The 15,587-nt window shown below is 39.0% G+C and overlaps 1 protein-coding gene across 1 annotated transcript in view; it reads left to right on the top strand.

Annotated features, from left to right (window-relative positions):
* The window catches only part of NR4A3 (nuclear receptor subfamily 4 group A member 3), a 30,041-nt gene extending 15,452 nt beyond the window's left edge, over positions 1–14,589 (top strand). Inside the window, exons 7-8 of the mRNA XM_063164746.1 lie at positions 1,142–1,320; positions 10,690–14,589. Coding sequence (XP_063020816.1) covers positions 1,142–1,320; positions 10,690–10,952 — 442 coding nt within the window. The 3' untranslated portion in view covers positions 10,953–14,589. The remainder of the gene's footprint in view (positions 1–1,141; positions 1,321–10,689) is intronic.
* The last annotated feature ends 998 nt before the right edge of the window (positions 14,590–15,587 follow it).

Genomic DNA, 15,587 nt, shown 5'->3' with positions numbered 1-15,587 from the left:
TGAAAAATCATCCATCTGAATGTTTTTAAGGAATAAATATGGCACTATCTTTGAACATTGTCATTTGTACCAAGAAAAAAGCACAAAATATTGGCAATGTCTGCATACAAAGGATATGGTGTTTAATTTGTTTAACACTGCAGGAAAAATCAAGAAGGTGATTTAAAAAGAGATCATAGGTGTCACTAATGTGCTTCTTTTATTTGATCTGTCCCATCTTCCTCCTACATAGTAATCAAAATTGATCCTCAGGTACTATTTGAGCAAGTCTGCTTTGTACTCATGAGTATAAAATATAGAAACACACTTCAAGTATGATTTTTTTTTCTTTTCCCTTTTTCTTCTGTTTTTGAAAGGGATGAAGAAGATTTAAAATCTTATTCAGATTGGTTTTCTTTTTAATACCAAGTTATTTAATAGAGTGAGATGCTGTTTGTCACTCTAGCACTAGTTAAGACACTTTACTGATTTCACTTTCAGGAACTGGCAAAATTGCAGACTGGTGATTTCAGTTATGCCCGTGTTTATTTAAGTTGAAAATGACCTTTTCATGTGTTTTTTCAACAAAAATATTGGTAATGGAGAGGGAATAAGAAGAGAGCTTGGCTGTAATTTCTCTCTTGCACACAGGTTTTCATATAAAAGAGTTTATGCAGTTATGTGTGTTGTCCTGCATTACTGCATGTGTTCTCCATTGTTTTTTCCTTGCCAATTTTTACAATCTGAAAAAAGCAGATGATACTAAGTAAATGCTGAGGGTTGCAGAACCTATCTTTTTATTAGTTTTGTATATCAAAATGCACTCACTTAGTATTCCTTTGGTTCAAACATACAGTATTTAATGCAAAATGTCTTCTCTGTTTATGCCTTTGGGCAGGACCAAAATCTTAACTAATTAGACAGTCTACACCACATGCTGCAGCTAACCTCAGGCTTATAACTCTACCAAGTAAGCAATCACAGAAGCTTGTTTGTTGTACTTTGGCCCCGAGGGAGAAACATATTGTCAAACGTGAATGCCCACATATGTCTCAGGATTATATGCCTTGGATTTTAAATGACAGACGCTTCAATACTGGTTATGCATTTTTCTGTAAAGTAGAAGATGCATTTATAATTTTTTCAATTGTTTTTATTTGAGGTCTGATACTGCTGAAGATAAGTTTGTATTCTGCAATGGACTCGTGCTTCATAGACTTCAGTGCCTTCGAGGATTTGGGGAGTGGCTCGACTCTATTAAAGACTTTTCCTTAAACTTAAAGAGCCTTAACCTTGATATCCCAGCCTTAGCAAGTCTATCAGCTCTAACTATGATTACAGGTAAGTGCTTCTTTGTTAACAGAAAGCTTCGACTCTAGTGCTTTGCTTTATAATAGATTCAAGCAATTTCAGTTAATTTAGCTATATTCAGGGTGAAGTGATTATGATTTTTAAGCATTAACCAAATTGAAATTGTGGATTAACATTAGGCTATCAGATACCCTTCTTAAATATAGTCTAACTATTTCTTTGCAGCTTCATTGTTTTCTCAGAGTAGTCTCCAAAAAGCAAACTGCTTCCAAGCAAATTGTGTGGCTCCTGCAAAAATATTCAAGATACTTTCTGAAGTCCCAGAAAATTTCAGTGAAATTACCAGAGCTAATTCTTCTGTGTAGGAATGGTAATATCAAGGCAGCTTGAGACCTAGAAGCCATACAGCTAGCATAGCTCATCTCTCAGCAAGATAGCTAGACCAGAAAAAGTGCTCCATGAGGGCAGGCAGGCTGCATTTGGTAACCAGGCTAGCCTAGGTATTCCATGTACTGCTTTTCTGAGAGACAAAAATCAGAGAATAATGAGAAAAAAAATCACATTTCACAGTTGTACAAAAGCTTTTGGGTGTGCATGTGACTGTATGACCCTTTCTGCCTGCTGGGGTGAACAGCAGGAAACTAATGTCAGAATCTGCCAAATTTGTCCAATAAGTACAAAACAGGGGAACATAACCTTTTAAAGTGTAATTTTTGCATTCCTGAAAAAATAAAGCCCAGCATACCTTGGGCATCTTGCAATAGAAGAGTCATGGCTGATGGCAGCATAAGGAGTTGGGAGAAAGGGTGTCTGAGATCCACACAGCAGAATTTGGAGCAGAAGTCATCTCCACAAAGAGCCTCACACTCATATCAGAAAAACTGATAGTTTAACAGTGCAACTGTGCCATCAGTGTGAGACAGGGCTTCAGTGTGCCCTGAGCTGGATCTTCCTAGGGATGCTTATAAGCTCCACTTGGATAGATACTGATTTCCTTCTGCGTTTCAGGCATCTACTACTTTGCAGGCAGTGGCCTCAACAACACCAGCTGTAGTCTTTATTTTACCTGGGATGAGAATGATGTCAGGGCAACCCTGAGATAAAACACTCAATGACAGATATAAAAAAATAGAATTGGCCAATTCCTGCTGACGTTTGCGGGGCCAAGATTTTGGGTTCAGAGTTTGCACAGTATGCTGTCTTCCTGCATTTTGGTGAAGGGTTAGTGTATGTATGTATCTCTTTGTCTCTTAAGCATTTTCAGGTTTTTTATTAATTTTTGTTAATTTCTTCTGCAGTTGGAAAGGGTACTTTAAGATCTAGATTCCAATTTCTTTGATAAAACATTTAAGACCAGAATAACTCATTGGAGCTGCTTTACTCTGTATAAAAAAATTCCCAAAATGAGTGGTACGTGTAAGTCAGAAAGAACATTCCCAACTTTTTTTTTTTCTTCTGTGTATATACATCCACTGGCATATGTTCACACCTACTTACATATATGTACTATAAACACCTACATGTATGTGTATGTGTGTGCATATTTATATACATGCATAATGTATTTATGTATGTATATGCATTTAGATAACTAAATCAAGGACAGGTGCTGTCCCTCTATATATTTACATGCAGGCATATATGCTCATATATATAGCACATATGAGTGATTTAGATTATTAACTATATATGAGATATGTCTTTTTCAGGTAGCCATAGGTAGTGTGTTGTTGATTATCCTCCTGGACACCAAGAGTATGCAGACTGATGAACAGGATTCCCAGCAAGCTACGTGAATGTAGCAAAAGCAAATGTATAGGAGGAAAACTCACTGCCCTTACAAAGCCACCTTCTGTTTTAACATGGTAATTTGTTCAGTTAAGCACTGCTTGCTCGGCCTTACATAAGGAGTCAGAGTTGTCCAGTGGCTGGCTCAGTTCACCCTAGGATAATTAGAAACAGGTTTTAATTGGATACGTCCCACATTTCTTTCTTTCCTTGATCCCAACACTTCCATGAGTTTGCTATATTGTGGTGGTCTTCCCAAAGTTTCCAAACAAATGGAAGCCATTGTTGCCTTTAAAAGGAGACAATTTCTGTATATAGAAGCTTTAAGATTTTCTCTGTCAAGTTTTCTCTTCTGTGTGAGATGGTGTTTAAAATTAATGTTGTTTTCTGCTTATTCTTTTATTTCGTGAGGCTGGTATATCTCTGCTGATTTGTTCTAAGGACAGCATGTATTTTCATGTGATCTAAATTAGACCAAAGCTCTAGTGACTTATATTCACAGGTTTCAGATATCCAAGGGCAGTTAGCTAACTCAGGGACTCAGCCAGAAATTTGGTCACCTGAAAACAGATAGCATTGTATAATGATGAACAATGTTAAAAATAAAACATGCAAGAGGAAATCAGGTGATTCTAGCTAGTGTATTGAAATTTTTTATTCAGGAAAACCTTGAGATTTGGCTCTGATGTGGCATCCCACAAGAAATGGCTTCTTGTCTCCTCCCTGCAGTTTGAGTATGATAAACCATGTGATGGTTTTCAGCTAGTCAAACCAAAAGAGAAAAAATAACAAAGAGAAAATTTGCAAAGATGAAACCTGAAGAAGTCGGAACTGTTGAACATTTTTAAGCATTGTTTTGAAGCTTGGCTTAGATTTGGATGGGTGGTTTAGGTGCCATTCTTTATCTCCAGGGAAGGCACCTTTTCTGCTGTAATGGACTGTTGGAAGCAATGGGTAGTTGGCAAATTCTGCTTCAAGCCTTTTCTGTCAGTCAGATGAAGGAAGAACAACCTTTCCCAGGAACACAGGATATCCAAGTATTGAGTACCACTGTCTTTTGTCTTAAGAGAACTTCATACATTTCATGGGGCCACAGCAGGGGTGTTGTGTCTGATGATTTTTGGACAAGCTGGTGGTCAGAGGGACACCCAAGGTCCTATCTCTGGTCTGATTCCAGCAGGAAGGGAATCTGACCATGGTTCTCCCGTGTCCCAGGTAGACATCCGTGTCACTAGGCTTCAAAATAACAAGTGAGAAAGCTTTCTTTTGTGAATCTAATTGTTTGCCTTTAGTAACAACACTGTAAAACCAGAATGCTGCCTTGAGCAAAATTTTCTTGATTATCACACAAATTGCTTATGACTTGATGGCTTAACAAAAAAAAAAAAAAAAAAAGACAAGACAACAGCCCTGTGATCTGTAGTAGTCATGGCCTGTTTTAATATTGTACAGCATCTTAGGTAGCATTAAATTCAAGAATTGTCTTTCCAGATAAAGAAATATTTCTGCTGAGGATAATGAGTGGGTAATCCTACTTGATTTCACGAGTGCTGTCCTTAGCCCAAACAAATATGTGCTCTTAGAAACCAAACCTTCTTATATACTACCAATCTTTGGCAGTTTTGAGGGAGAAGAGTAAGAGGAGTCACATATTCTTTCACATATTCTGTCTCTGTTCTTCAAGAGTGACAGGGAGAACTAATGTCTGTCTCCCAGTGAAGGAAGAGGGAATAAATGTAAAATTCAGTGTTGGAGACTAAAAGACATTCTACTGGTCCCAGTGTCCTAAGATATATGAAGGCTGTTCCTTCATTTTGGGATGTCAAATTGTGTGTCCAGTAACAGCTCCAGTAGTTCCAGCAACCTTCAGTTAACCCTGCTGACTTGTTTGGAGTTGCAAAGCTCCATGTCCTATCCCAACCACAGCTGCAGATGACAGCATAGGATGCAGGGTTAAGAGCACGTAGGGTCATTTGTTCTTTTCAGTGTAGTTCTATGCATTGTTTGCTTTGGGTAAAACTAAAGGTATGTACAATATTTTGCATTATAGATTCCATTAGAAAGTCCATATATTTTTGCTTTTTCTATCTCTTTTATGTGTCCTGGAAATCTGTGGTATGTTGCCTAAAAGGAAAAGCATTATGTCAGATTGCTGATGAGTTTTCAAGTCCTCTCAGATAAGACATCAGCTTGAAAGAGCATCCAGAATGAAAGAAGTTGCATCTTTTGTACTGTGGAGGCTTGCAAACAGTTAACTTAGAACTCTGTCATGTCAAAACACATCTTTTTACTGTAAGGTGCTCCTTTAGGATCTTCCTCTCTCTGTCTCTCTTCTCTTTTTTTACTTCCTTTAGTTGGTTTAGAAAAGCTGGACACAACTTCCTCCACAGCATATAAGTGTTGCTCTAAGCATAACCCAGAAGAAAGTAGATGGGAAACAACACATGACACTCACCTCACACGCCTATGAAAGTAAAAAAAATTAAGTCTGTCATCTTCTTCTTTGGATCACTTATTCTGTTGGTATGTAGCATCTAATGAGCTAAAGAAGAGCACCAACATGGAAAGGAAATGCTGGTCTTGGGTCAGGTTCTGTTAATTCCATACAGATGATTTCTAAGAGTTTAGTGTGTTCATGGATCACAAGTGTTCCTGCACAGCCACTCCATGATGGACTGGGCAGTGTTGAAGACAAAGCTTTGCAGAGTAGACTAGATACTAACTCAGCCTATGCTGGGAAATGCTTCTTAAACTTCCCAAATGACTTTTTGTTAGTTTTTTTCAGTCAGTGTGAAAATAGAAAGACTGAGAGTCTAGTACAGATCATCTGAAGGGCACATTCTAATTCAGCCTCAAATCTTTGCCTGCTCTAGAACTGCTAGTGTTTTCTCTCTCTCATTCTCCTAGTTGATTATGTTTTCCTCTCTGCCCTTTCCTTTCTCTATCCACATCAAACCATCATTATTTTGCCCACTTGACACTCTCAGTGGGATGCTGCTGAGTACAGAGCATGCTAGCCCTCATTCAGCCAAGCTCTTTCAGCATATGTTTTATTTTAAGTGTGTTACAGACCAGCCCAGAACCACTGTATATATTTGGCTTATTCACACTCCTAATGCTTTGCTAGACTGGCACCAGACCACTGAAGAATATTGTGAGGTTTCAATTAATGAGGAGTTTGTATTTGTCTTCCTGCTGTTGGGCTTTCTGTTCCAGTTTACAAACCCAATTTTTAGCACCATCAGTCATACCAAGAAACAGTGATGAGACCACTGTGGCTAAAAAGGGTACGACTGCTGCAGTTCCTTCTGAACATGACTTTGTCCAACCTCCCAATGGAATCGACACTTACCTACTCTTCAGCAGCAGATATCCTTCAGTCCTCTTGCCAGGATATCCTCTGGAGTGGGTGCTTCATGTGCTGGGTCTACATACAAGCAGGTGGCAGACTGGAGGAGTGTAGGAGAGCTAGTTATAAAAAAAAAACCCTCCAGATTGCATTGTCTGCCTTCCCCCTGCCACTTAGCTGAGGGAAATACTGTCAGCGTCAAAGTAAAGTACTCACTCCTCCTTTTTCACTCCCACCTCTTTATTGAGGCAAGAACTCTTTACTTCCACAGCAACCAGCAGTCTCTGTGTCATATTATGGTTTTCTTAAGAGAGGAAGCAAACTGTGGTGTTCTGTGTGGCCACTCATCTCACCTGACTTCAGGTACCTTGCACAGCTGATGGAGAATACAGGGCACCTCCAGAAGATGATTCATGCACCTAAAATTGTAATAGTCTTCTAAAAATGCCCATCCTTACACTGATGTGAGGAGGAGTTTGAGAGGTCAGTGCACCAAGGCTGGGGACCCTTGTGGAGTGTCTGAGAGTTAGGCAGGATAAATATGGGCCAGACTGCAACAGGAAAGGGGACTCTTGGATCTGCCAAGTTGCAATGTTCCTGTGTAACAGCGTGTGCATGAGAAAGCTGTAGGCAATTGAGCCTTGTGCTTATTTGAATTATAGAAGGGGAAGAGAAATGTGAAGGGGGAAGAGAAAATCACATAACTACACTGAAACCAAGAAAATCAAGAGGCTATTTTAAGTCTGCAGTGTTCATTCGTTGCATTTCTGGACACCTCAGAATTAATTGAATCTAAAAGTGATGCCCCATGACACAGAGTGCAGAGCCCAGGGTCTTTGAGGTACTCACACTCTTTGAGAGGCATTTGCTCAGATAGTGTAAAGTGAGGAATTTGTAAAAATAGTGCTCAGTCTGCCTGACCCTGGCATGATCTACCTCAGGTGAAAGGTTAGGGTCTTTGCTTTCTTCCTGTTGAGCTTTTGCTGATCAGTGTAATGATAGCACAAAACCACATTCAGCTTCCCGGGAAAAGAAAAAGGTGTAAAAAACTTGCTGTGTTCAGTTTACCAGGATAAGCTAAGTTTGCAGAGCTTTAGAGGTAAGGCTTTTGATGAGTCATTTTGACAGCATCTTTGCCATAAATCACCATTTTTCTCACAAAAATCAATGATATCCTAAAACACATTCTTGGTTTTTTACAGGCTGAGAAATCCTGTATTCACTTAACATGTGCCTTTGTCATTATAAGAAAGTCTGACTACGATAATATTTACACATCTCCTCAATCAGTTAAAGAGAACCTATCTATTTTCACCAGCCTTTCTTCTTGGGATAAATCTTGGCCTTATCATTCCCATGTGGATAAGAACATCCTATGGAAGACAGTGAATGATTAGAGGCCCTTGGTGTCAGAGCCACTGCACACCCTTGCCACAGGGGCCTGGTGCTGCTCCCTCTAGGTTGTATAAGAAAGACTGTGGGTCTTTCTTTGTACACACAGAACTGGGCGTTTGAAAAAGGCAAGGAAATGTGTTTCCTGTTATTTGAGCCCTGTTCAATCTAAATCTTTGAGCAAATTAGGCCCTAGATGCCTCAAGTCTACCAAGGAGAGGGGCCTATTCTTAGATAAGCGTGCTCTTCAGAAAGTAGTTATGTTCTACCACCGGAGACTGCAGTGGCAGGGCATGCAGTGTCCTTCCCTAGCACAAGGGCTTCCACACAGATGGCTTTGCCTTTCTGTGAATGCCTTAGGAGTTTAAGACTGAAACCCCTAGAGGCAGCTCCAGGCGTGAGGGATTAACCCTTATGGAGATGTGCAAGTAGTGAAGGCCATTGTGTGGCAATTCACTCAGGGGAGGATGATTCGGTTTATCAGGGACTGCTTTGATATTGTAGCACCAGACTTTAAGGACAGAGTATCTCTTAATTCTGAATTTCCATGATTTTGTTATGTAAAGTAAGGCTACTGATATGATAATCTTTGCACACATAGTGTTTTGCCTCCTACATTTCATGGCTATTCACGAAAGACATGATTTTTTCATGAAACCTTCTGAACTTGTCAGTGGGAGACAAGCTGTTTAGTTCTGGCTGGAAATGCTAACAAAGTTGCTGCATGCTCCAGAGCCAGAGATAATTTTTCATACTCTGCAGCAAGGTACCCACCTACTGAGGCAGGGGTTTGAAAATGTGCTCTGGTAATTTGTAGTGAGGTTTTGGTTCCATTCTAGTATTGCAGCTCCCTACATCTATAAAAATATCTTCACTTACACAGCTAGGAAACAAAACAGATTAAAAGATGGGAACTCTTCAAAGATTGCAAGATTAATTTAATGTCCTGCAGATTCTCTCAGTAGGCTAGTGGTAAAAAAAAAAAAAGCCCTACAGCTCTTCCAACCTGTATAAAATATTTATCTGCCAAGATTTTTAATGGCAGAATCTGCCTAAGTATTTACTCTCAGTGACCTGTATAGTTAAGGCTTACATAATTACTCTATACACCATTTACTGGAAAGGCTTTAAATATTCATTGACTTCTCATGTTTTAATGTAAACAAGGCACTTAGAATACCTAGAGTTTTTAATTCCTGCAAGGTGAAAACGATGTCTGAAGCAGATGTCACTGGTTGGATAAGTATTGCTTTGAAACAACAGGGCAGATTGGCAGTACTTAAATGATAGAGCACAGTGAATTCTGGACAGAGATGTCCATGTCTGCACATCTCTGATTCTGATCCCAAACCAGTATTATTCAGGAGCTAACTCTGCCTAAGTAAATACAGTTGGAAAAAAATGTGTAAAATGGGTGAATATCAGTGGAAAACCAGACCTTTGCATTTCTGACTGCCCTCATTGAATCCTGTCTGTTTTATTGGTTTGTACAGAGTATCTAAGCCAAAACAGGTGGTGAGCAAGGAGTTTATATACACAGGCCTGGGCAAGGCACCACTGTGCCTGGTGCAGGCAATACTTCTGCTTCTGGAAGTAGAGAGAACTGTACTCATTTCACTGTTTATTAAGGGGCAGACAGAGAACATGTCTAGTGCTTGCTCCTCCTGGCATGGAGGAACAAGACTTGGGGACAGTGGGCACAATGTGGCTGCTGGCTGCCAGGGATGGGAGAGAGGTCCAGGGAAGGAGATGACTTCAAAACCATCAAACACAAGAATTGCCACAATTTCTTCTTATCCACTGCTGTCATTGTTTTATATATCTAATTGACTTAATATAACCTGCATTTTCTTTGATTACCGTATCTGGCACCATTCTATTTCACATGTAAATTATTATGACTTTGCTGTGAAGCCATTTCTTACTTACCTGTGTGTTTCAAAGTCAGAGACAAATGAATACACCACAAATTTGAGATTTTTTTCTGAATTTTTTTGTTCTGTTACTTTAGTTCATCCACTGAGCCTTGATAGCAAACAACATAGAATTCTTTCCCCAGTAAAAAGTCTGCTTTTAATGAATCACAAATCTGATTAATTCTACTTATGCTTAAAGAACTGTGAATGCATTTAACATCATTGTTGTATTTTAAAAAGAAATTTGAAGGGTAACAAACCCCAGCTCTCCTTCCTTTTAGGAGTGCTGAGGTTTTTGTGCTGGATAACATAGCAGCTGTTCAGGCATTGCTCACTCAAAGCAAAATAGTTAACTTCCAGGCTTCTTTTATCTTAGAGCTTTTAAAGATGAATAAACTAAAAAGCAGCAGCTGATCAAAATAACAAAGGGTAGTAAGGTGCCTTTAGTTTCTTATAAGAGTGTCTGCAAATTCCTGGTGGAATTCTAGGCTGGGCGCTGATGGAGCTAGCTAAGGATATTGATCGCCACTTGAATTCACTGAATAAATAATGGTTGCCATAGTTATTGAGCATTCACAACTGGTGGGGAAGCACGGAAATCTCCAAAACACCTCCTGTGATGGTTTTGCTGCAAAATCACCCAATTAATTCTGCCTCATATCATGGAAATTATGTCAGATACGCAGGATGCTTGGATTCCTTGTACGAGAATTTCAATCATAACTGAGCATCTCTGTCACCTGTTTTAGTAGATAAAGAGAAAAGGGCACTTGCCCTCTCTTATTTTGTGTGGCAGAAAGGTTAACTGGCTCCATGTAACCCCAGCTGTTCTGAGAAATCTGCACTCTCAGAGCACTTTTTGCTCTGAGTTCCAGAGTATGCACCTGGGTTACACCTAAGTAAATGCATTTGTGATAGGGATGCTGACGTGGTTTCTTTCCTCTGGCTTTGCAGAACGACATGGATTAAAAGAACCAAAGAAAGTGGAAGAGCTATGCAACAAGATCACAAGCAGTTTGAAAGATCACTTAACTTTCAGTTGCCAAAACAAAGGACAACCGCTCGAGTCTGCAGAGCCGAAGGTACTGGGTGTTCTGGCTGACTTGCGTTCTCTCTGCACACTGGGACTGCAGCGCATCTTTTACCTGAAACTGGAAGATTTGGTGCCAGCCCCTTCTATCGTCGACAGGCTGTTTCTGGACACCTTACCCTTCTGAGTCAAACCATCCTCCCGAGAGGCAAACGCCCGCCAGAGCAGGCAAACGGATCGTGACTTACAGCTAACATTTCTGCCCTCACCTAACAGAAAAGCCGCTCCGAGTCTAACATGAGGTCTTTTCTGGCGCTTTGTCCTTACAACCTGAGGCCTGAAACTTACTGGCTTACTGGTTTGGGGTTGTGTTCTTTGTTTTCTTTCGTGTGATTTGGGTTTTTTAAATGGCTAATATGGCACTTTTGGACAATGCTATCCCAGCAGCAGTAAAAGGTTAACATGACTGTTTTAAATCTGTTGTTTAACACCTCATGGTCTATGAGGAGTAAAATTGTAGAAGCTGTGTTTGAAAGAACAGCAAATTGTTGTTTGCCAGGGTAGTATGTGTTTTGTGAGGATACCTTTAGCATACTTCCTGCATCAAGGGCACATACATCAGCACAATCTAATCAAAATTTCACTTTTTTAGCAAAGTACATTCAATTAAACATTTCATACAAATCAAATATAGCAAAATGACAATGGCTGTTAGCTCCCATGTTCAAGTGCAATTTTTTAAAGTGCTGTCTTACTAAGTCTCGTTTATTAACTAATTTATTTTATTAGGAAAACAAACAGAAGAAATCAAGGGAGAAAATTACATGCACTAACTTACCTGACAGAGTTTTCCAAACTTGATTCCATGTAGCGTGACTTATTGACAAATGTATGTGGAAGACACGGGAGCAATTGTGGCTCAGTTGTTCCTTAGCTAAGGAAACCCGAGTAAGTAGTGATTGGAGCATACAGGGTCAGTATCAGGGATAGTTCAGTTCTAGACTTCTAACACTTCTAAGCGACTCGTTAGTAAACAGACAGAAGATGGTTTTCAAGAACAAGCAAGTCTTGTAAAATAGTATGAATGTAAGTGCTAGGAAGGATATAGTGGGCTGCGTTTAAACATTCCGTGTTCGTACTCCTTTTTGTATGTTTATACTGTTGATGCCATATTAATTAATATGAGATAATTTGTTGCATAGTGTCTTTATTTGTATAAATGTTTGTATGCATGGTATATTGTAATGGCTTTGCCTGTATTTATTGCAATGACTGCCAGCTCATGGGAACCCTGTTACACATGATAACTAAATGGGGTGTTCACACTGACTCAGATACACCAGTTGGAAAACTATATACATATATATAATGTGTATGTATATATATGTATATACCTATATTTGTGTGCGTGTGTGTGTGCGCGTGTCTTTTTATTAACAATTTGTATATAAAATATCTGTCAAATCACAAGCAGAGTTATTTTACAGTTTATTTGCAGTGACTTCTAAGGCAGTACTGTTTAGCACTTTGATATTAAAATCTTGCTCATGTTTTGCTAAATTCAAATAATATTTAAAAAGTTCAGTTCTAAAAAACTTTATATGCACTGTATTAAGTCAAAATTTTGTTGGTCATTTTGCTAAAGAAATTTTTGAATGTCAACCTGATGTCACTGTATCTTTTGTTAGCTTTAAACATTCTAGCTTTTGTCTTTTTTTAAACTATGCTGTTTATATGGAAATTAAATTATACAATCAAACAGATGCCAAATGAATTGCCTAATTGCTGCAAAGGATAACCCAGATATCGAGTCACTGTATGGTTTTCAAAAAGTAATCTGGTATTTTATCACTTACTATGTTTGGATGTGCTTTTATGAAAAAATTATTCTTATATCAAGATTTATAGTAGTGTCAATAGGGAAACAGACTTCTAATCACTATAGTTAATATTTCTGGTTTACCTGCAGATAATATTTGGAGAAGTATTGCTTTTTGTATTGACTTTTAAGCTTATGTGCAAACATAATAGCATAATTAAATATCAGAGAAGCTAATGTTTCTTGTAGGTTGCTGTAACAAGCCTGACCAGCAAGACAAATATATTTTGACTGAATTTGCTTTTGTATATACTAAATATATATATATACATATATATATATATACACACTCACACACATGTGCGCATACAAGAACATACAGACATAAAATCCAAAAAAAGAATGTTTGCTTTTGTCTCCTTGTGTAAGACACAAGGTCCCTTGAGAAATTACTTTTATCTAAGGACAAATCCTGCCAGGTGCTGAGCACCACCCAGACAAGGGCTTGCAGGAGCTTTTTGCGAGCGCGCCCTTATCAAGGATTTTGAAGCAAATCAGCATAGTACAGTAAAATTGCTTTTTTGTTGAGCAAGGTTTATTTATTAAGTGGAATGTGAGTGGGAGGAAGCAGGTTGAGAGCCCCGTGTGAGATTTCACGTAGTCTGTGTCCTCCAGTCTTCCATAGACAGTCTTAGCTGTGATACTCTCCCAAATCCCATCATCTGTGGAATTGTCCTTCATGTCAACTTCAATACACTGATTCATCCTAGAGTACAACCGGTGACCTGTCACAGTGGTAAAAGAAAGAGTTAATGCAGAATAAATCTACTACTATTCTTAGAGCTCTCTCAGTGTGAACATGCCTTTGTCTAGGCAGAATTCAGGAATATATCAGGTGTTAAGGGAGAGTGCCTTGCTTTTATTTCAGACAACAGTGTCTCAAGAGTTTCTTCACTCAGCTAACCACAGTACTTTCTTTCTTTTTTTTTCTTTTTTTTTTTTCTTTTTTGTGGTGTTAACCTGTGGGTTGAAAGAAATGCTCATGTACATATACAATGTAAATTAAAATTATTAAATTGAATAACATTTTTTTTCAGAGGCCCCATGTGTGTTGAATAAGTATGCTTAATTCTGTTAAAATCTGATGTGAATTTTTTATCATTTATAAAACATTAAAAAAATTGTCTACTTGAGTCTTAAAAGTGGAAAAATTGGTGAAGCATGCTTAAGAACACTGGCAATTTAATGGCTAGTCTTTTGATTAAAATAGCTTTTATATAAATACATGCCTGCAGTATCTGGTTATGCAATCTCAGTTAGATATTGAGAGCTGGATCATGGTTGTCCCAGAGGTTGAACCACATATAGACCAGAGCAGAGAGACTATTCACCCCTCACTGTATTTCTCCTCTATGACAAAAAGGGATTGTAGTTGTTAATCCAGAGCTGATGAGGCTGCAGAGGAGGGAGTGGATGGCTACAGGGCTCATGGCACCAATGCCTGGCCAGGAAGAAGACAGACTCCCATCCTGTATTCAGCCCCTGTGCATCAGTAAATCCTGCTAAGGCATCGCTCCAGCAGGCACCTGCACCATTTTCTTCCAATGCCCATCCAGCTCCTTTCCTTACCGTGCCATTGCCTTGCAGGATGGATGGCTTATCCCCTGCCAGACAAAACTGTTTGGCTACAAATGCGTTTCCAACAAACGCAGTTTGGAGAGGCATCTGCTGCTATTCCGGGCATTGCCGTGAGTACGGATGGCTCCGGCAAAGCTCTGCGAGCGCTGTTCCGCAGGAGCTGCTCGGCTGGAGGCTACATCAAATGATGTACTGTGCTGGGCTGCAGGATTGTTTTGTCACATTTCCTGCCCTGGAAATGTGACAAAACAAAAGGTTGTGCTAACTCTTCCAAATTATTTTCGGGGTTTTTTGTTGTTTTTTTTTTTCTAGGACATATTTTTAAAATTTCAACTATGAATCTTAGGATTGTTAATGATAATGACAATGAGTTTTACATATTAGCTCCCTCTTGAGCAAAATATGCAGATCTTGAGATCAAGCCACACCAGGGCCTGAACTTTCACCCTACAAGATGAAGTTTATCCTCATTAAACTTACAAGTATTTCATTTTGTAACTATTTTAGGGTCTTGTGTCCTTAGACATGAGACTCGGCCTATATCCTGATCTAATCTGCACTTCTGTTTTTATGTGTGCCTTGTGTGCTTACACCTCTAAAACACATCAGCAGCAGAGGCCTTGCTAACAGATGTGATGCCCAAAAGTTGATTTTGGCAGTGAAAGGTTGGGCTTAGTCAGGAATATAATAGCAGGTTCCTGTAGTAACCACCACCCTTGGACAAGAGACAAAGGCACCCAAAATTGAGGAACTTTAACTAGAGGTGAGTCAAATCCCTTTCTACAGCTTTCCTACTTTTTACATTCAGGTTCATTTGCCCAATATACAAAGCTAAAATTTCAGTTATGTTGTAGAAAGGAGGGAGACAGAGTGGTTTAATTGTATAAAATTAAGTGTGGTTCTGGGAAAAATTGGCAACACCCTCTGAGGACACTGAAACATGTCTTTTGATTAATTATTTGTATTATAGCAACACCTAGAGGCCACAACAGAGATCAGGACCCTATTTTGCTACCTACTCTAATTAGCACCTCCAGTTCCCACCCACAAGAAGCTCCGGTCCAAACAGAAAAAATAAAATAGGAGAATGCCAACCCAAGGGCATACAGCATCTCGGTCATAGAGTTGGGATTACAACCTTCTTTTTGCTGAGCTAGTGTCCAGTGAATGCTCTTACTTCATTTTCCTTTTCTTTCCATTATACTGCCACTGTGTCAAATTATAAAAACATGATAAAAGCATTGACAAATTCAAAATAACCCAGGTATTCAAACTGACTTTTCTTACCCTGCCTATGAAGTTATCCATGAGACTATTCAAAATCGTGGTTAATCACGTGTTTTGTCAACCAAACTAGATAGTATT

Source organism: Melospiza melodia, chromosome 1, assembly GCF_035770615.1.
Source record: "Melospiza melodia melodia isolate bMelMel2 chromosome 1, bMelMel2.pri, whole genome shotgun sequence".
NCBI lineage: Eukaryota > Metazoa > Chordata > Aves > Passeriformes > Passerellidae > Melospiza > Melospiza melodia.
This window is presented reverse-complemented; position numbering and strand designations above follow the sequence as displayed.